This window comes from Andrena cerasifolii, chromosome 6, assembly GCF_050908995.1.
Source record: "Andrena cerasifolii isolate SP2316 chromosome 6, iyAndCera1_principal, whole genome shotgun sequence".
NCBI classification, from domain to species: domain Eukaryota; kingdom Metazoa; phylum Arthropoda; class Insecta; order Hymenoptera; family Andrenidae; genus Andrena; species Andrena cerasifolii.
Window position 1 is genome coordinate 5,468,135 of NC_135123.1, and position 19,330 is coordinate 5,487,464.

The 19,330-nt window shown below is 38.4% G+C and overlaps 2 protein-coding genes across 7 annotated transcripts; both read left to right on the forward strand.

Annotated features, from left to right (window-relative positions):
• The first annotated feature begins 1,009 nt into the window (after positions 1-1,009).
• Positions 1,010-6,957, forward strand: LOC143369616 (uncharacterized). 3 transcript variants are annotated; one of them, XR_013085453.1, is made up of 7 exons: positions 1,010-1,228; positions 1,344-1,507; positions 3,073-3,229; positions 3,997-4,563; positions 4,638-4,928; positions 5,000-5,443; positions 5,626-6,957. XR_013085453.1 is itself a non-coding variant. In XM_076813781.1 (7 exons), exons 1-6 carry the CDS (start codon positions 1,171-1,173, stop codon positions 5,269-5,271), a joined length of 1,509 nt encoding a protein of 502 aa, XP_076669896.1. In that variant the 5' UTR covers positions 1,010-1,170; the 3' UTR covers positions 5,272-5,274; positions 5,626-6,957. The 3 variants fall into 3 exon arrangements, 2 of the variants coding, with proteins under 2 accessions (XP_076669896.1, XP_076669893.1); XM_076813781.1 differs by having other exon boundaries at positions 5,000-5,274; XM_076813778.1 differs by having other exon boundaries at positions 1,011-1,228; positions 5,000-5,235.
• A 442-nt stretch (positions 6,958-7,399) lies between these two features.
• On the forward strand, positions 7,400-19,076 carry Raptor (regulatory associated protein of MTOR complex 1). 4 transcript variants are annotated; one of them, XM_076813565.1, is made up of 23 exons: positions 7,400-7,776; positions 7,894-7,996; positions 9,175-9,416; positions 9,490-9,636; positions 9,711-9,895; positions 9,970-10,029; positions 11,359-11,459; positions 11,534-11,667; positions 12,025-12,408; positions 12,503-12,577; positions 12,662-12,919; positions 13,001-13,144; positions 13,234-13,489; positions 13,582-13,651; positions 13,736-13,952; positions 14,030-14,127; positions 14,200-14,308; positions 14,743-14,906; positions 14,991-15,161; positions 15,236-15,477; positions 15,548-15,712; positions 16,246-16,528; positions 16,755-19,076. In XM_076813565.1, exons 1-23 carry the CDS (start codon positions 7,618-7,620, stop codon positions 16,948-16,950), a joined length of 3,963 nt encoding a protein of 1,320 aa, XP_076669680.1. In that variant the 5' UTR covers positions 7,400-7,617; the 3' UTR covers positions 16,951-19,076. The 4 variants fall into 4 exon arrangements, with proteins under 4 accessions (XP_076669680.1, XP_076669681.1, XP_076669682.1 ...); XM_076813566.1 differs by having other exon boundaries at positions 7,401-7,776; positions 15,554-15,712; XM_076813567.1 differs by having other exon boundaries at positions 7,401-7,776; positions 13,582-13,623; positions 13,807-13,952.
• The last annotated feature ends 254 nt before the right edge of the window (positions 19,077-19,330 follow it).

The following is a 19,330-nucleotide window of genomic DNA, read 5'->3' on the forward strand; positions in this document are numbered from 1 at the left end:
GAATCTTAATACTCGTTTTCACAACGTCGAAACGATAAGCGATGTGACAGGTAAAAGTGGTGTGCTAGACTGCTTTTAAATACACAGCTTGTCAATTCGATATGTTAGTGGTGATTCTTCATGAGCAAATTTGTTGGTTCGGTTTGTGGTTATCAAAAATTGGGAAAATGGACAGTCTGACTACCGCGTCACGTTCATACCGGCCCTAGAGGTGTTATGCGTCATTCTTACAGTCTTTCCGTAGCAGGGGACCAAATTCTTCTTTTACCAAAAAGAAGATATAGATTTAGACAAAGCGTAGGTAAGATAGGCCTACATTTTAAGGAAGGTTCTGTGCCACCCAGGGGGACCAAGCCGTCTTTGTTTGGCTGAAGTTTTCCCGTTTAGTTAGCACCGTATTGGTAGGAGGCGCTAGGTACATCACACACACATACCTACGTGTATCAGTGAGCACGACACACAACCTTTCGACGTTGGTGAAATGTTACCATGACGACCGTCGTCATTTAGAAATGTTTGGCGCAGACACGAGGAAGTGTCCTCACTTTCCCTGGTTTACCCTTTCTAAGGCCGTCTGACCATGGATTGTCGCGTCAGTGACGCGTATGCAGCAGATAGAAGGATATACAAAGCAATTGAATATATTTTCTTTTCCTAAGAAAAGAAGAAATATTCAATTTCAATGTTTATCCTTCTATCTGCTGCATACGTGTCGCTGGCGCGACGATCCGTGGACAGGTTTTAAAGTAAACGGTACATTACACGTATACACATACACATACGTCCCGATTCACACCAATTCACACATTCACAGTTTAGTACGCACCTCATTGGTAGGAGGCGCTACAAACTCTGCTTCAACTTTCGTAAGAGGGAAGCTTGGCCCCCCTGGATGACGCTCTCACAGTATTTCCCAATAGGACTCTGAAATAAATTTTAGTATTCATATCTTATGTTCTTCGTAGTTTCTGTTAGTTTCTGTAACCACGCAGTGAGTTGTTCGGAAGTGTATGTATTTAAAGCCGTGCAGTTGGCAATCGTTAACCCTAAAATGCTGTTACAGTCAGAAACAGGAAACGTCATGATACGTATGTAATTGCAGATCGATTGAAAACAATATTCGCAGAGTGTAATTTTCAAGATAAATGTGATCTTTCATTAGTATACAAAATGCAGATAGTGCATTTTTCTTGGGGTCTCATTTGCTGTCTACTGTCTCATTTTCGAGGTACATTGATCAACAGTCGTTTCACGCGATCTTGCAATTTTGTAATTACGCATCCCCTTTTAAATGTAATTTCTACTGTTCTCTTCAACGTCTTATCAATCTCCGTATATTACAGTCAGCTCTGCCGAATATAATATTACATTGTCCGACGATGGCCCTGTGGTGTTAGGCGGAGTTATTACGTTTAAAGCTGACTTTTACAAAGAGAACGGTGAAAGACCGTCGGGAACATTCAAGTATACATGGAGAGATAATGCAATACCGCCCCATGAATATGAGGTTAGTTTCTTATTCTACGTTTCATTAAACGTGACCTGTATGCTTAACCTCTTAGACTGGCGTATAAAATGAAATGTGTACGAGCGTGCACAGTGGTTACGTGCAAACATTTAAGATTCGTCTATACCGCTTTGTTTGGATCTGTTTAACATTAATGCGTCTGCTTTAAGCACCGTGTATTAAGAATTTCCAGGATAATTATATTCATCGTAAGTATTTAAGACAGCGCTGTCCAAGGCAAAACCCACGGGTCTGTGGGCTTCTCTCGTACCCAGACACGTTGTCAGGGATATTGCGCGGCGCTGAAGAGGCAACCAATATTGTTTAGGGTCCCTAGTCGTCAACAAAGCTTGGACACTACACACGGCGGTTTTCACTAATACATGCGTCTATTTCTCACAAAACTTGTGTGGGAAAGAGAGTTGGAAGGGGAAGCAGTCATGCGAGCTCCGGCTTGCAGGCGTCTTATGGTTTACAGCGCTGATTTAAGGAGATAAACAACATTTCAATGTGTATAACGATACAGAGGGAGCCCCGAGATCGTGTGGCAAACTCTGACGCTCAAAGAGTGACCCAAGAATTAGCCCCTTTTTGGTCCCACCACTTTGGAACTGAATTTTGTGTCAAGTGATACCTTACGATGAGACATCATTCGCAACAAATTTTCAAGTCGAAATGGCAATTAGCTTCTGAGATATGGGAGGTGAAAGAAGTGAAGATTCATTAACGCATCGGCTATGTATGCATAACTTCCGAAAAACAATAGTTTTTTAACTGAAACTTTTTTTTTTAATTAGTTCATAATACTATGTATAGATAGTGAAAAAATGGGAAATCTTCATCAAGTCATTGACTTGTAAAAAAATTCACAAAATGTACACATTTTCCGAGGGTTCAAACGGGTATACCCCCTTAAGGAGGAACCCATGGTACGCTACGGATTGTGTGCGGCATACTTGATAAATAGAAGCCCTTTGGAACCTAGATTTTGTACCACTTCGAATTAAAGTAGTCTTCTGTCAAAACGGATTCTTTGCTTTATCATTAAAAGTAGGTTTCCCCGGTTGCGTACGTATATAATTCGTGACCGTTATGGCCTGCCCAATAGCAAAAATTCCTTACGGTGATCCCATCGAGCCAAGACGTGGTCTTTCAGAACTCACTCTGCTTTCCATCCACCCTGTGACCTGCATGGTGGTCTCCTAGAAAGAGATTTGGGTCACTCTTTGTGCACGGCGAATCATGGCCCACTTTGTATATCATTTCCGATATGTTAATGCCTTGATTTTCGTATGTAAAAGCACATTACCAAATGAGTTTTTTTTGTATGATTGAAAGAGGAGACTTCATGGTCATTGTATAATCATTTTTAAAATCGTAAAGTAAATGGACTGCGTGTCCTCATTGCGATAAAAATGGATATGATTATTCAGTTTCTTCTAAACATACTGCTCCTAGAACACTATGCAATATTTAAAGTTGTAATATATAAAGAAATGTTCTTGAAGTGTATTAAATTTTAATGTTTGTCCATCTTTAATATTACGTTTCTTACTCTTTTACAGACAGAAGGAACAACAAATACCACAACATATTGGAGTGTAACGTATCCACACGACGTTTATGCCGTTGGGATATACGAGGTTGAGGTAATTGTTAGCGAGTCCTATCCATTAATTTGGTTGAAACTTACCAGTGTCCGCACTCGGTTCTACGTTACTCGTAAGTTTGGGGATTTTCATATTATTCCATGTACAGTGGCGGACGAAAGAAAGTTTGCAACTTTTAAAATCGCATAACTTTTTTAGAATTGGTCTAAACGACATGAGATTTTTTCGAGAAGCTAGAAGGATTAGTTTGCTAAGTGACGTGTTTTGTTGTTTTGAAAAAAAATGCGATTGGTCGGAATAGCAACAAAAATAGTAAAGGTTGTGTTTTAAACTTTTTTTTTGAGCCTGTAATGAAAATTAAAAAAAACCGTTTGTAGATTGAAGTAAGTTGTATACATGCCTAAAATTTCATTAAAATCGGTCAACGTTGCTCTGAGCTATAAACGCTTAAAGATCGCAGAATAAAGTCGAGAATCGCGGAAATTCCCGAAATCAGAGATTTTAAGTCTTATTCTGCGATCTTTAAAGGTTTGTAGCTCAAAGCAACGTTAACCGATTTTAATGAAATTTTAAGCATGTATACAACTAACTTCAATCTACAAACAGGTTTTTTGAATTTTCATTACAGGCTCAAAAAAAAAGTTTAAAAAACAACCTTTACTATTTTTGTTGCTATTCCGATCAATTGCATTTTTTTTCAAAACGACGAAACACGCCACTTAGAAAACTAATCCTTCCAGCTTCTCAAAAAAACTCATGTCGTTTGGACCAATTCTAAAAAAGTTATGCGATTTTAAAAGTTGCAAACTTTCTTTCGTCCGCCACTGTATATTAATCGTTCATTTATTGTACGGTGCTTTGATATAGTGTATTTTTTAGTATCCCTTAATGGCGACATTGAAATTATACAGTCTAACAAGACATTAGAAGATACGTATGTTTCGTCTGTATCTGAGGCAAACGTGACGTTACGTATGCGCAAGGGAGACATGGATTATTTGATGAGCGCAGTAACAGTATCCACATATTGGTTTATAGACTGCAAATATTATGGTCAAACAAATGGTTTTAACTTCGTCTATAATTTCACACACCCTAATACATCACACGTTCTGGAGGCTTTAGTAATTGCGTCGCACGAGTCTCCAACGACAACTGTCCCTCCTCTGGTAACAACCACTGTTCCGTCTGTTACGACTGCATCGAACACCACGATATCAAATACTACTACGGAGGAGGTGGTATTAACCACGGTGCCTAACGTTAATGTAACTGTGCCACCAACATTAATAACAACGGAAACATCTGCGCCTCTTAATACCGCGCTCAGCACCAGCGACACAAATGTAAATATTTCTTTACCTTATATTTGTTCAAACTCCTCGATAATTCCTCCAGATCCCAACAAAACTTATGGGCACTTTACCAAGAAAGTCAATATTCGCGGTGAGTACCGCCACTGTATAAACTAACAATGCACATTCCATGCGAATTATATCTTACGCTTTGAAAAATTATAGCACCTATACTGAACGTAACAGTAGAGGGGACAAATTGGATTCAGCTGTGGGATAAGCTATCCCTGAACGTAACATGTAACGGTACAGGACCTTTCTATAAGTGCCTTCATTTCCACCGAGGGAAATACAATGTTACTGGAAACGAAACCTGCGACAGCGGAGTCATTCTTCATTCTTGTAACTTTTCCATTACCCATTATTTCTTGGAGCCCAGTGTATACACTATATTAGTCGTATTGAGTAATGACGTCAGCAAGCAAGTCTATCCTCTGACAATAAACATTTATAAAGGTACCTTTTATCGAGATATTAGAATGACTTGGCCCTGCCAAATTTATATACGTATGTGTTTTATTTTACAGTGACAACGAAGCCGCAATTGTCTGTGATCGTTGTACCCGTCTCTTGTTCGCTCGCTGCTGTAGTGCTGATTGTTTTTGGCATTGCGTATTACATACAAAGCAGAGCAAGATTTACAGTGGAGGTAGCAGACTTTGATTTCGGCCAAAATAACCCAGAACTGGAGTATAAAACATTTACGGACCGATTAAGGGACTCGTTCAATAACACCATAAGACCAGGAAGCAAACGGATAAGTGTACGCCTGCCTTATTATGGCAGCATGAATCACTAACAAGTACAGATTGTGCAACAATACGTAGTCTTTGATTGGCATTTACAAATTTTAATCGCACGCTCCAAGAAAACTGCATTACGCATTACTCCTTTGTTTTCAAGCATATGTCCGTTCGTCAATTTTATTTCTGCGCACTGATTCGACAATTGCTTTTACGACTTCACAACAGGTTCTTCTCCTTTTCTTCTATTTATGCACTGTTTTTTTTTTTGGTTTGCATCCTATCCGCATATACACGTATACATATAAATAGTAGTATGCTTACTGTTTCCCGCGGGAACACGTTACTACATTAAGAATCTCGTAATTTTATAATTGCAATTAACCGAGGCTTTATAAATTTCTTTTCAGGGTTATAAACCTCTTAGTAATCCTGAAACTCTTCAATAATTTTCAAAGTGGCAAAGGAAATAAAGTTATTTAATAAACATTTTAAGAATTATAGCGAAATACGAGAAACTAAAACAGGAACTAAATAAAATGGATCGCAAGAAGGGTCCATTGTATAATATCGTGCAGTATTTTTAGGTAACAAATAATTTATTCTGGAAATTAATATGATCATGCGAATGATTGTGTGGTCATTCCAAAGAATTCATGAATGAAGTCAAGATTGTACATAGGTCAAGTCAAGATTGTATATATAGGCTGTGAACATAGTATGCAATGGAATATTAATGTCGCTTTTGACATTTTGTAAATGTGAAATTTTGTTCTCATATTTTTTTTTTATCGTTTAGAATTCTAATCTATAAAATCTTCGGAGATTTCCACCTCATATTTTTAATGTGTCTAATGATTTATACATCGTTTAACTCTTACATTAGGAAATAAGCATTGATGCACATTTATAGCAGTATCTAGTTAATTAATTAAAAATAAAGTTTGATAAAAAAGAAGAATACATAAACGTTTATAAGCAACAGATCTTATACGCTAGGTAAACACCGCGGAGGGCGTCGCCTCGCGGTCACTTTTTTGAATAGTGGGATGATTAATCATTGTAGCGCAACATCGAAACACGATTTCTGCAGAACGCATTGCGTTATTTGTAAAGAATTCTACTCGTGCATGTCGTATATGTTGCGTGGTTATATATATATATTTACATTATTTCTCTGAAAACATGACCAATTGTTTGACGATTGTTATTTTCATAGATTTATTTTTGTATTTTACTTACATGAAAACTTTCTAATAATTTTCCACCTTTCGAAAAACTTTTCGGTCTAAATACACTGGTATTTACTTCTTGAAATTCAGCTTTTATTATTACGACCATTATTTTATACCCGTAACCCCCCACACCCGTTAAACAATTAATTACAAAATGCATATCTCACATTTGGATATCAAACAGTTGCTGCCCGTATACTCCCAATATTTAAAAAAAAAATCCGAGAGACTGCGCGAGCGCTCCGCGCCAAAGATACTTACCTAGCGCAATTTTCATGTACGCATCTGCGCTCGCACGTGCACGTACGAGTGAAAATTGTACGTGTGCCACACACAAACACATAGTATTAAATCTGACCAGGTGATTTTTTAAAAGCGTTTAACATAAGTTATTTAGGTGAAGCATACCATGAAGAACGAGAAATTAGATTGTGTGATTTCAAGGACTCGATTGAAAACTAATTTGTTAAATAGTATTTAGTGAATAAAAGCGTTCTTGTAAAAAAAGTGCCCATCTTATTCCCCGCTACGCGCTCGCGTCTCTAAAGCAGAGGTGGGCATTGACTAAATAAAAAATTGTTTAAATAACGGATCAAATAAAAGTTACTTTAACTTTAGATTATTTGACGAATAAAGTTAATTTTTTTATTCGTCAAGAGTTTCAACTCCAGCGTCGAATAAATCTTTAAACTTTAACTTCGACTTTATTCGACGTCGAATAACGTTCAAGTTAAAGTTAACCCAGGTTAACTTTATTCGACACATGACGAATAATTCTTTTAACTTTTATTCGTTATTCGGATTTTTATTTAAAAATAATTGTTACCCATCTCTGCTTTACAGCCGTTCGATTGGGAGCGAAAGATTCAAAATTAACGCGCCCGATAAGTGGCGCCATCTGGGCATCATTATTACGACCAAATGGCCCGTCTACGCGTTCGCGAGAGTTTATTGGTAACGTTGTCAGAGATGTAAGATGGCGGCCGATGAAGTAAACTTACGAAATTGTGACCCGTTAAAATACGTTTGTGCATTTCTCATTAATTGAATATTGTCAGTTGATAGCTTGGCTTCCTGTTTAAGTAATATCGGACTGGGATCGTTCGTGATTGGGGCGTGTCCCTCGTAGAATCGCAGCAGACACTTTCCCCGAGTCACGAGCTTACAATGTCAGTAATTGCATCAAAGCCATGCCACGAGGAAGAGAATTCAAGACTGACGGAAGAGGACGATTGGAAAATGCAGCTAGCGTTCTGCAAGTCACGGCACACGACAACGATCGAGGGCGTGAATTGTATTACGCAGACATGGAGAATGAAAGAACGGGTCCGTCTTTTTCTCCCCCGTTCCAACCTCGTTTGTCGCGTTCGCGATAAATTACGTATTAGACTTGACACAATGGTTTCCTAAATTTATACATGTATATCTACTTTTTTTTTCCAGATGAAAACCGTGAGCGTGGCTCTGGTTTTGTGTTTGAATGTTGGCGTCGACCCACCGGACATCGTCAAGACGCAACCGTGCGCACGTCTCGAGTGTTGGATCGGTATTTATTCTGGTTTATTTACATCCCCGCAATTCCCGCTGCCATAGCCATTATGTAATTGCAATTTTGAGGTTATGCATGTGCATGACAGCAGCTCCCAAATGAATGTCACTGCGGCAAATAACTGCTAGGTGGCGCTAAACTTGCCATTAATTTTAAGCGTTCTGCAGTTCACATGGGGGGTAATTTTGGCGAATTCTTACCCCCTTCCTCCCCCAGTATAAGAATTCGTAAGATTTGGTAATCCAACCCTCTCCTTGCGTAATATTTGTTACATTTAATTTTTTCAGTTACTAAAATTCTTTTAAAGGTTTATACACAGTGGCGGACGAAAGAAAGTTTACACCCTTTAAAATCGCGTAACTTTTTTAGAATTGATCCAAACGACTTCAGTTTTTTTTAGAAGCTAGGATTAGTTTGCAAAGTTTCGTCGTTTTGAAAAAAAAATTGTAATTGATCGGAATAGCGGAAAAAAAACTTTTCTGAACCTGTAATGAAAATTCAAATATCGCGAAATTCCGAAATCAGCGATTTTCGACCTTATTCCGCGATCTTTAAGTGTTTGTAGCTCAGAGCAACGTTAACCGACTTTGATGAAATTTTAGGCATGTGTACAACTTCAATCTACAAATGGGTTTTTTGAATTTTCATTACAGTTTCAGAAAAAATGTTGGAAAAGTGGCTTTTACTATTTTTTCTCGCTGTTCCCAACAATTGCAATTTTTTTAAAAAAGACGAAACGCATCACTTAGTAAACTAATCCTTCTAGCTTCTCAAAAAAATCTCAAGTCGTTTGGAGCAATTCTAAAAAAGTAATGCGATTTTAGAGGGTTGTAAAATTTTTTTCATCTGCTACTTCATTTAACTCGGTTTCGGGAAATTTAAACTAAAACTACTTTTCTGGAACATTAATGATAGAATTTGGGTAAAATTAAGGTAAAAAATATTACGTTAGACGCTATCTGACTCCCCCCTCCCCTTGTAAGAAAACGTAAGAAATCCCCCCCCCCAAAGCCTTATATAATTTAAGGATCACCCCCTTTCAAGTCTCCTGCGGTTCACTTTTACTTATTTCTGACTTTTAACATTTCATTCTTGGCGATCCCATGATCTTGCAATACCTACCATTACTCGCGTGTTATTGGCAATTAGAGAAACTGATATTTTCAATTTCACAGATCCTTTGTCAGTGAGCCCACAGAAAGCTTTGGAAACCATAGGCTCTAATTTACAGAAACAGTACGAACGATGGCAACCAAGGGCGCGTTATAAACAGAGCTTAGATCCCACCGTCGAGGAAGTCAAGAAGCTGTGTACTTCTCTAAGGCGAAACGCCAAGGAAGAAAGGGTTTTGTTTCATTACAACGGTCACGGTGTTCCTAAGCCCACTAGTAATGGCGAAATATGGGTATTTAATAGGGTCAGTTAAAGCACCAAATTCCCGAAACCGACGATTCGATAAGAACAGCGTTAACGGTCGATTATTCTTGCAGACATATACGCAATACATTCCTTTGTCTGTGTACGATTTGCAGACATGGATGGGTGCGCCTAGCATCTATGTATATGACTGTTCTAACGCAGGTATCATTGTAGAGTCGTTTCAACAATTTGCCGAGCAGCATGAGAAGGAGTACGAGGTACTAAAATCCCACGGACGTTTTGATCGGTGGTAGAACTTACGAACGTGTATATTGGAAATGTCGCTTCGCAGATGGAAAAGCAGGCGGCGCAGCAGAACCGTGCGGCTGGAGTCGCAGGTACTACAGCACCGTCTTATAAGAATTGTATTCAGCTGGCAGCGTGCGCAGCTAATCAGATTTTACCTATGAATCCAGATTTACCTGCAGACATATTCACATCATGCCTTACGACACCAATTAAAATAGCATTGCGATGGTGAGATAAAAGAGTCAGATACGTCGAAAGTACAGTTTCTATAACGATTTAATATTTTCTTTACCCTCCTACAGGTTCGTGATGCAAAATACATCGAAGTTGGTACCAAAAATATCATTAGATTTAATTGACAAGTAAGAATATTTTATACATTTGTAGTAAATTATTGCGCTTAAGGGGTCGCTCTGGTAATCACGCCGCAAAATTTGGCAACATTCAGGCTTCTTTTTGCGAATACAATGAATAACAATGTCAAACTTTTCTTTTCATTTATTAAGCTACTTGTAATGTATACGGAACAATTTTTTAAATACACTTGTAGCATGCAGGAAAGGAAATTCAGAAACGCTGACCATCGAGAAGTTTCGCGAACACGCTTGTAGGCCACCCGTAAGTAGAGACGTGCGGGCGCGGAACCGCGGCTCGCGAGGCCCGCGCTTGACGACGCGTTTGTTGGTTTCTGCGGCCGCGGATAGCAACGATTGGGTATAAATTAGAGGCTCGCAAAGGCATTTCTTTCTTCGCTGTTCCGAGAGAGAGAGGACGAGGTACGACCATCGGCCGCTCTCGGACAGCTTAGGGACTCCGGCAGGAGAGTTCGGCGACAATACCTGGACGCCAATCGAACGGGAGAGTACAGAGTAACTCCTGGACGCCTCAGTAGAGTAGAGTCGCTAGAGTACAACGCCCCTTTATTAAATACCCGATCGTTGAGAGAGGAGAGTACGGGAGAATATTCCTAGACGCCCGTTCGGTATGGAGAGTTCGGCGACAATACCTGGACGCCAACCGAACGGGAGAGTACAGAGTAACTCCTGGACGCCTCATTAGAATAAACTCACGTGCCGTCGGCGCAGTAGAATCTTGTAAAATTGTATAAACTCAGCGAGATGCAACGTCTGTCTTCCGAAATTTGTAACCCCGTCCTATCAACCAGACCATGTATTTCCTACCTAATCCGAATAAACCTTGTTTGTCCAGAATTTATCCTTATTCCTATCCTGGAAGGGTATACACTTTTAATTGTGTTTTTTTTCAATGTTGTCTGGATTTCAAAATCGCGCCTTCGAAAAGAAGTACCTCCCTGGCGGGAGTGATATAAGCTCACAGACTCGTCTGAAACAAAAAAACCAGGCTGATTCTTAATCGTTATGAGTACCGCTATCTCAGGTGCCAGATTTAGCCACGTAAGTAAACATTTAACAAAATTGCGCGCATTCAAACTTCAAGTAAGAATGGAAACTTTCGAAACTGCAGATAACATTGAAAAAACACAATTAAAACTGTACTTAAACAATTGTTCCGTATACATTATAAGTAGATTAATTAATGAAAAAAAAGTTTGACATTGTTATTCATTGTATTCACTGAGGGAAAAAAGCCTGAACGTTGCCGAATTTTTCGGCGTGATTACCAGAATGATCCCTTAATGTGTGTCGTCTTTAAAGAAGAAGAATTTTCAGAATTCCAGGACAGCTAACTGATAGAAGAACAATGCTAGGAGAACTTAATTGGATATTTACAGCAATCACAGACACAATAGCATGGAATACTTTACCAAGGGGTAAGCTTGCGTCGTAGAATTACTTTTACCATATAACAAGAGAGGATGTACAGTAAATGTATTTGTTTTTGTAGATTTATTCCAGAGATTATTCAGACAAGATTTATTAGTTGCTAGTTTGTTTAGAAATTTTTTACTTGCCGAAAGAATACTTCGGTCGTACGATTGTACTCCAGTTTCTTGTCCAAAACTGCCCCCTACTTATCAGGTAAATATTGCTTGATGATATTTCGTAGTAAGGAAAGCTGCGAGTAAAAATTATGAAATGTGTACTTGCAGTTGCGCACTCATGATTTAATCTCAGAGGGAACCGAGTTGAACGGCTAAAAATATTTTCAATGCGAATTCAATGAAATTCATTAGGCGACTATGAAATTTTATTTAAAGACTAAAATCCAGTTTCCTTTTCTGTTTACAAAGTTTTTGAATTACTTCGGTCGTGAATACGTCAATCTCCTTTTTTCTTTGGGGGGTGCCCTCCTCCCCTCTGGATGCGCTACTCTGTACTTTACATTTGTTAATATTATTGCGTCATTAATGTATTTGTTGTTTTCTATGAATTTAGCATCCTATGTGGCAAGCATGGGATTTGGCACTTGACCTTTGTTTAGCACAATTACCATCTATCCTTGAAAATGAAGATCAATTCGTACACTCCCCTTTCTTTGAAGAGCAACTCACAGCCTTCCAAGTGTGGCTCACGTTAGGCTCTAAAAATCGCAACCCTCCGGAACAACTGCCGATAGTACTGCAGGTGTTGTTAAGTCAAGTCCACAGACTCAGAGCATTGGAATTATTAGGACGTTTTCTCGACCTCGGTCCATGGGCAGTGAATTTGGCTCTTAGCGTAGGAATCTTTCCATATGTCTTGAAATTACTTCAAAGCAATGCAAGGGAACTACGTCCATTACTTGTTTTTATCTGGGCGAAGATTCTCGCAGTCGACAGTGTAAGCTCCAATACTACGAATTTAATAGAATTCAGAATCTCGTCTCGCAACATTTTCAATTTACCTACGATGTCATTTTACATTTCAATTGTAGACTTGCCAAGCAGATCTTGTACGCGACGGAGGGCACAAGTACTTTTTATCCGTCCTTCAGGATACTTCTATACCGGTACTGTTATATTTAACTCTACTAAAGGGAACGAATCACTGGAAATTCGGCTGTTCGCGTGACTCTGTTTCGCTTTCTTTTTAGAGCGAGCATAGGACATTGGCAGCGTTTGTGTTGGCCAGTATTGTGAACGACTATCGGCCAGGTCAAGTAGCTGCGAATCATGGTAGCCTCGTTTCGATATGTCTGGAGCAGCTTGGAGATTCAAACCCTTTACTACGTCAATGGTTGTGTTTATGTCTTGCAAGACTTTGGCATAATTATGATAAAGCTAGGTGGTGTGGCGTTAGAGATATCGCCCACGAGAAACTATTTACATTATTACAGGATCCAGTTCCCGAGGTATGGAGTCTGCGCAATGTTAATTATTTAATCAATTGATACCTGCAGCACATGATAATAATATACTATGAAATTGTATAGGTTCGAGCAGCTAGTGTTTATGCTTTGGGCACATTTATAAATAGTGTAACGACACGAAGCGAGCATGCGAATAATATTGATCAAATTATAGCTATAACACTCATTAATACTATCTCTCACGATATGTGCCCTTTAGTTAGAAAAGTATGTAAGTTTATTATCAGACGATACACGATACTATAGATTTAATCATTCTCATACAATGACAAATGTGATTCTTTTTTTTTTTACAGGAATTAGTAGTAGCGCTTCAGTGGATGGTTTTACATTTCGAAAATTCTTTCGTAACTTTAGCTTTGGCTGAAGAGAACAGTCGGAAAGACCTCATTGTGGAGACATTGTCACCGTCTAGTGGAATGAGGCGTATTAGTTCTAGGGATCGATTAAAAATGCTTTCTCCTAACAATACGTACAGTGTAGACAGCACAGATGGATTTAATCAGGATCGCATTAAAAGAGTGTCATCGTCATCGTCTATTAGTAGCTTAGGTAAGTAATAAACCATGTTCTTAGCTGAAGCTACTAGCTTCACCGTCGGATCTTGGATAACAATTCCTTGTACTGTTTCATTCGTGTGCCAGGAAATAATTGGGAGTTCGTGAGGAAACCTTGCGAGTCACTTGGTAATAATGATTGGAAATTCCATTGCATGTTCGTACATAGTTCATCCTTCATTTCTCGATTCTGTAATTCTTTATGTCTAGCTAATCTTAATTTCATTATTTTATTATCTAGAAGCACCTTATCGCGAGAGCCAAATATTTTCACCCGTAATAGGATAGTAAACTGTGATTTATTTATCGTAGGACACAGCTCCCTTGGAAACTTGCCGAGCCTTTCCTATGGTAGTGTATATATGAAACTGTGGCATGGATTGTGCAACCTCGATAATGATCCTCATCCTGCGGTGGCTACGATGTCCCAAAAAGTCACCAACCATATTCGGAATCAGGTAAATATGATGCTCTGGCAATGTCTACTTTTACATTTGAAGTTCATATAAATTGATACGATACTTTCTCATTGTAGGTTAAAGAATCTTCTGCGCCTAAAGAAGTGATCGAAACAAAGATATCATCGTCGCTGTCTCTTCCACCGTCTCCATCGAATCGCACAACTTACTTAAGGTCAGTCGATCTTTAGTTACTTCCACGTATGCTAAGCGAAACTTTGACTTCATTTATTTGTGTCTAATGAAGCAACAGCAAAGGAGAATCACCGCCTACGGTTAATTCTGGAACAGATCTCTTACGCTCTTCAAGGATACCATCGCATAGTAGTCGCTCAAGAAAACCAATTCCTAATACAGTAAGAATGATCGCTTAGAAGTAATATAATATTTGTGGTATTTTATAGTAGGGCTGGGACTATTTGTCGAATTTTTCGGTATTCGAATACTTCAGTTGCTCAATTATTTGGCGAATATAATTCGAATATCCAAGTATTCGAATACTAAGGTATTCGAATAGTATTCAAATAACATTCGAATACATCAGTATTCGAATAGTATTCAAATAACATTCGAATACATCAGTATTCGAATAGTATTCAAATAACATTCGAATACATCAGTATTCGAATAGTATTCAAATAACATTCGAATACATCAGTATTCGAATACTCAAATATTCGAAGTTCATTCGAAGCATTCGAATACTTGTAAAATATTCGAATATTAAATTATACGAATAGTCCCAGCCCTAGTTTATAGTCGCTAGTGCTTTAATGTCATTCCATTACAGATCTCAGAGGAAGAAGACGAAGTCGCTGGGATTAAAACACCACTAACAACTTCACAGTTCGTGGAATGGAGTTGCGCTCAATTTGCTCAGCCCGTTAGTTTAGAAAATGAAACTGAATCGATGAATGACATGGAAAGTACAGCTCACTATGAGAGGGAATGGCGGTACGAATGAGTAATGTAACAAGTCTTTGCGTAAGAACTTTGTATTACTGCTTGACGAAAGATGTTTGAATTTTAATCGTTCAGGTACCTGAGAAATAAGAGACAACGACTCGAGGCAAGGGAAGAGCAATTCCGAGCAGTACAAAGTAGAGTAGAATCACAAGTATTTCATGCGAGATGCCCCCATTCTCCGGATGTTTTAACATTTCACCCTTTTGAACCTCATTTGGCTGTGGCGATAAAAGATTTCTTTGGGTATTTGTGCTTTTACGTTATAAAATACTACTATAGTCACCTAAAACTAAGCAGTGTTCACTATCATTTTACAGGGTATGGGACTGTCAAACCGGTGCAAAGTTAACGTACTGTACGAGTCGCGTAAATAAAATGTCACGCATCACAGCACTCGAGTTTATCAATGCTCATGATGTGACATTGTTAATGACTGGCTCCGATGATGGTTCAGTGAGGCTGTGGAAAAATTACAGCAGCGCGTTAAACTGTGATCCAGTTTTACTTACTGCTTGGCAAGCACTGGCTGATATACAGCCAACAACAAAAACAGCAACTGGTGCGTATACATTTTTCCGAAGCAGAAAGCTGCATTCCAAATTGAATGCGTTAATCAAAATTGTTCGTAGCAACAGCTGGATTAGTCACAAAATGGGAGCAAAGTTCCCTTACTCTAGCTGTCACAGGCGATGTTCGTGTTGTCAGGCTTTGGGACGCAGAAACTGAATTAAAGAAACAAGATATACCAACAGGCGCCGATTGTTGTGCTACGTGCATTGATGTTGATGGCGTAGGTCAGTTGTTTGTATATTATGGCTGAATTTAGGCTCGTATTTCACAATCGCAGTATACAGTGACGTGCAAAAGTATTCGGCCACTCTTTAAAATCGCATAACTTTTTTTTTAAATTAATCCAAACGACTTGAATTTTTTCATATGATTTAAGTTTTTTTTTAATTCCCGTTACAGGCTCATAAAAAAAGTTTAAAAAACGCCCTTTTCTATTTTTTTTTGCTATTCCGACCAAGTGCATTTTTTTCAAAACGACGAATCACGTCACTTGGCAAACTAATCCTTCTATCTTCTAAAAAAAACTCAAGTCGTTTGGATTAATTTTAAAAAAAAGTTATGCGATTTTAAATTGTGACTGAATACTTTTGCACGCCACTGTATAACAAAATTATCGCATTAACCTTATAACACCAATTTGAGTATATTTTGATGCGTCTCACAACGAATTAAATTTCAACGCAAAGCGCGTATATACACTTTAATAAAACCTAGAAGAATAAAACGATAGAAATTAATCTTGCGTTTGAAAATGTAGGTGCAATGATGGCAGTGGGATGCGGAGATGGTTCTGTTCGCTTGTTTGACAGAAGATTGCCTCCGGCAGAGTCAAGAGTTATGATTTGGAGGGAACATACGGCATGGGTGTTAAGCACTTCTTTAAGAAAATTTGAGAGGCCTGTACCACAGTTGTTCACTGGATCGTCTTCAGGGGATATTAGAATATTCGATCTTAGGAAGAATTCGTCTGTAAGCACTGTACAGATAACTCAAGGTATTACAGCATTGGCAGCGCATGAAATGGCTGATATCTTTGCTTGGTAAGTTTCATTTAATTATCATTCCCTAGTTTCTTGATTTCTACAGAGTGGTTCGATGAATATTTATATAAAACAAAATACATTGGCTATCCAGCTTTCAAATAATTGGGCAGACATTTCGTATTTTAATTTCTATTCTACGTTTCTTTGTATATCGAAGTTAGGGAATTCGTTATCAAATAGTATGTCTTTTTAATGTAATTCAATGTATTCGTACATGTTCCAGTGGATCGACAAATCACTGTATAAGCGTGTACAACACAACGGGCAAGCATTTAAACACAATAAAATTTCACGAAGGATTTATGGCTACTCGTATTAGTTCTGTAAGTTGTCTAAGTTTTCATCCTTATCGTGTAACGCTAGCAGCTGGGTGCGTAGACAATACTATTACAGCATATGCGTCTGAGCCACGCAGATGACTAATAGAGATGGAGTTGTTGTAAAATTATTTTCGTAAATACTTGTAAATCCGCGGTACTCGGTATCCTTAGCAATAATAGCCAAGGCCGAGATACTGGAGTTTTCTAACACCGGAAAGTGAATCTTTATTTTCCAATTACTTACGTCTCTCCTACTGCGTTTTGCTTCCTTGCATAAAAGCTATTTTCTGACAATCAGTTTCGTTCAAAGGAACTGATTGAAGGTTTCGTGATCGGGACACCAGTGAGTAGGCTAACCAAAATCTCTTGAGTTGACCAAAGAAAAGCTCGCTAATATATCTGCGTTTACACGGGCAATGTAATTTCTTTTTTTTTTAAAAAACGCAGTCGAGGTTTAGTGTTGTTGAAAATAATGATGCATAATATATGCAGGTATGATGCAACGAAAACGATACGAATGCATGTATAAATGTGTTCAGTATTTAATAAAGCTTTTAACATACACAAGGAAGCGACCTTGATTATTGTGCCATGAAAGATTTTGTATTTTGCCTGGATCCGAGAGCGTTTTCACATAAATCTTTCTCGTGCTAATTAATCTTTTCTTCGACTTTCTCTATTCCCCGATATTATCATAAATGCTTGTGCGAAAGGACTCTTAGTGAATAATAAGCGTGATACAATAAAATCGGGGAAATACGATGTAAGGACAATATTCTTTAAATAATTCAGCCGTATCATTTTAGTTTATGACTTAGTGCAATAAATCGGGTCGGATAGATTGATAATAACGAAAAATCTTAAACGAATGACTTTCAAGAAGGTAGCTACATCATATAAAGGCATGAATTCTCTATTAACAGGCGGTCCTTTGGTGATAGATCTTATAACCACCCGCTTTTATTTGTAATCTCATCGCCATTGGACTTTTCGTTGGAATTTCGGATGAGATAATTTCTGTAAATACAAAATATATTTATCGGTAGCGATATTTTTCATTAAATGGTATTAACGTTACTCTTAAGTGGCAATACTTCGCAAGGTCTTTCTCGCGAGTCGTGACGACACCTCTTCTCCTGTTAAACACACAAACGTTTGTAAGAAGATGCCTTCTCTGTTGACGAATAATTCAAAGGATTGTACATAACTCGTATTCAGCTGTTAAGTCGCTATACCGTTCAGAAAAGCGTTTGCTGAACTAACATTTGTACGTCGTATGTGTGTAATACTGCTACTGTAATCGTCCCAAGGGGGAAGCATAAAGCAATCAGACTTCTACGCACCGCTTTAACGTAGGAATAAACTAGCTCGCATAATTAAGTAATTCGTAAAGAAGAAGAAAAACATGTAAATACGTATGTTCGCGGAATATCGAATACAACGTTAGGGAAGCCGCTATGCGCAGATAGATTTATCTCCGCGTATTATACAATAGTTTTGTTATTGACGCCGAACCGTTCTGGGACACGATAAACGGCGTATAGATTTCTAAGCTCAGAGTGGCTGAAACCCCAACGGTGTCTCGATGCAGATGCGCATATAAGATGTTCCAAAAGTCGAGTGCAACAGTACTAACTTATAAGTATGATAACCAGTGGCTTCGTGATTGTCAGTGCTATAAGAGACGAGCGAAGGATTCTACTGTGAGGTAGAGGTAGAATTGTATTGTACGTACAACGTTTGCAGCGATGGAAGAATGTTTCACTTATGTATATAGAAGTTAAATGGCAACTGTGCAGAATATTGCGTTTGGGTGAGGACTATTTATTTCTATGGATAGCGTAGGGTATTCTGAAAGTTAAGATCGCATAGTATTATACTATTCCCTTACTAACGTATGTTTTTATTAGTAACGTCGGTTATCTTTCTGGGTGAACTTTCGGGACACCTTATATACACGGTTTGATGCTACTTCTACAGAAGCGTCAAATGTACTTAAGCGTCAGACTCAGCATTAATTTGTTAAAGCTAAATGCGTAGGACTATTCCTGTATATATTATACACAGTACACCAGCATTGCTCTTGTTAACGATAATTATCGGAAACGCCGAATGTTAGAAAGTAACTTCAGAAGGGCGAATCTGATGTATCATTTTGCACTGTACCCGTCATTGTATATGATCACCTGATAATAAATATGACATAGCCATGTTAGTTGATTGGACCATTCATTCGTAAACGTTCAGCATTATTTGAAATCGTTTTATGGAATACCGTTTACTGAAACTCCTACGTAGCGCACGCGGGCGTCCGCAGCGGGGAGCAGTTGCTCTCCCCCTGGTTTGAAAAATCGCTTGCGTTTAAAAACAAATCTTTATTAAGTTTGTACTAAAAAAGTGAATATTTTTAAATTTTTAATTAAATTGGCGCTACAAAATGGGTTGAAACAAACAACCAATCGTCGCCTGTTAGCTTGAC

Coding starts and splice junctions, on each gene's coding strand:
- LOC143369616 (XM_076813778.1), top strand. CDS start 1,171: ATGCAGATAGTGCATTTTTCTTGGGGTCTCATTTGCTGTCTACTGTCT. Junction 1,508..3,072: donor TACCGCCCCATGAATATGAG/GTTAGTTTCTTA, acceptor ACTCTTTTACAG/ACAGAAGGAACAACAAATAC. Junction 4,929..4,999: donor GACAATAAACATTTATAAAG/GTACCTTTTATC, acceptor TTTATTTTACAG/TGACAACGAAGCCGCAATTG.
- Raptor (XM_076813565.1), top strand. CDS start 7,618: ATGTCAGTAATTGCATCAAAGCCATGCCACGAGGAAGAGAATTCAAGA. Junction 11,460..11,533: donor ATGGAATACTTTACCAAGGG/GTAAGCTTGCGT, acceptor TTGTTTTTGTAG/ATTTATTCCAGAGATTATTC. Junction 12,578..12,661: donor TTCAGGATACTTCTATACCG/GTACTGTTATAT, acceptor CTTTCTTTTTAG/AGCGAGCATAGGACATTGGC.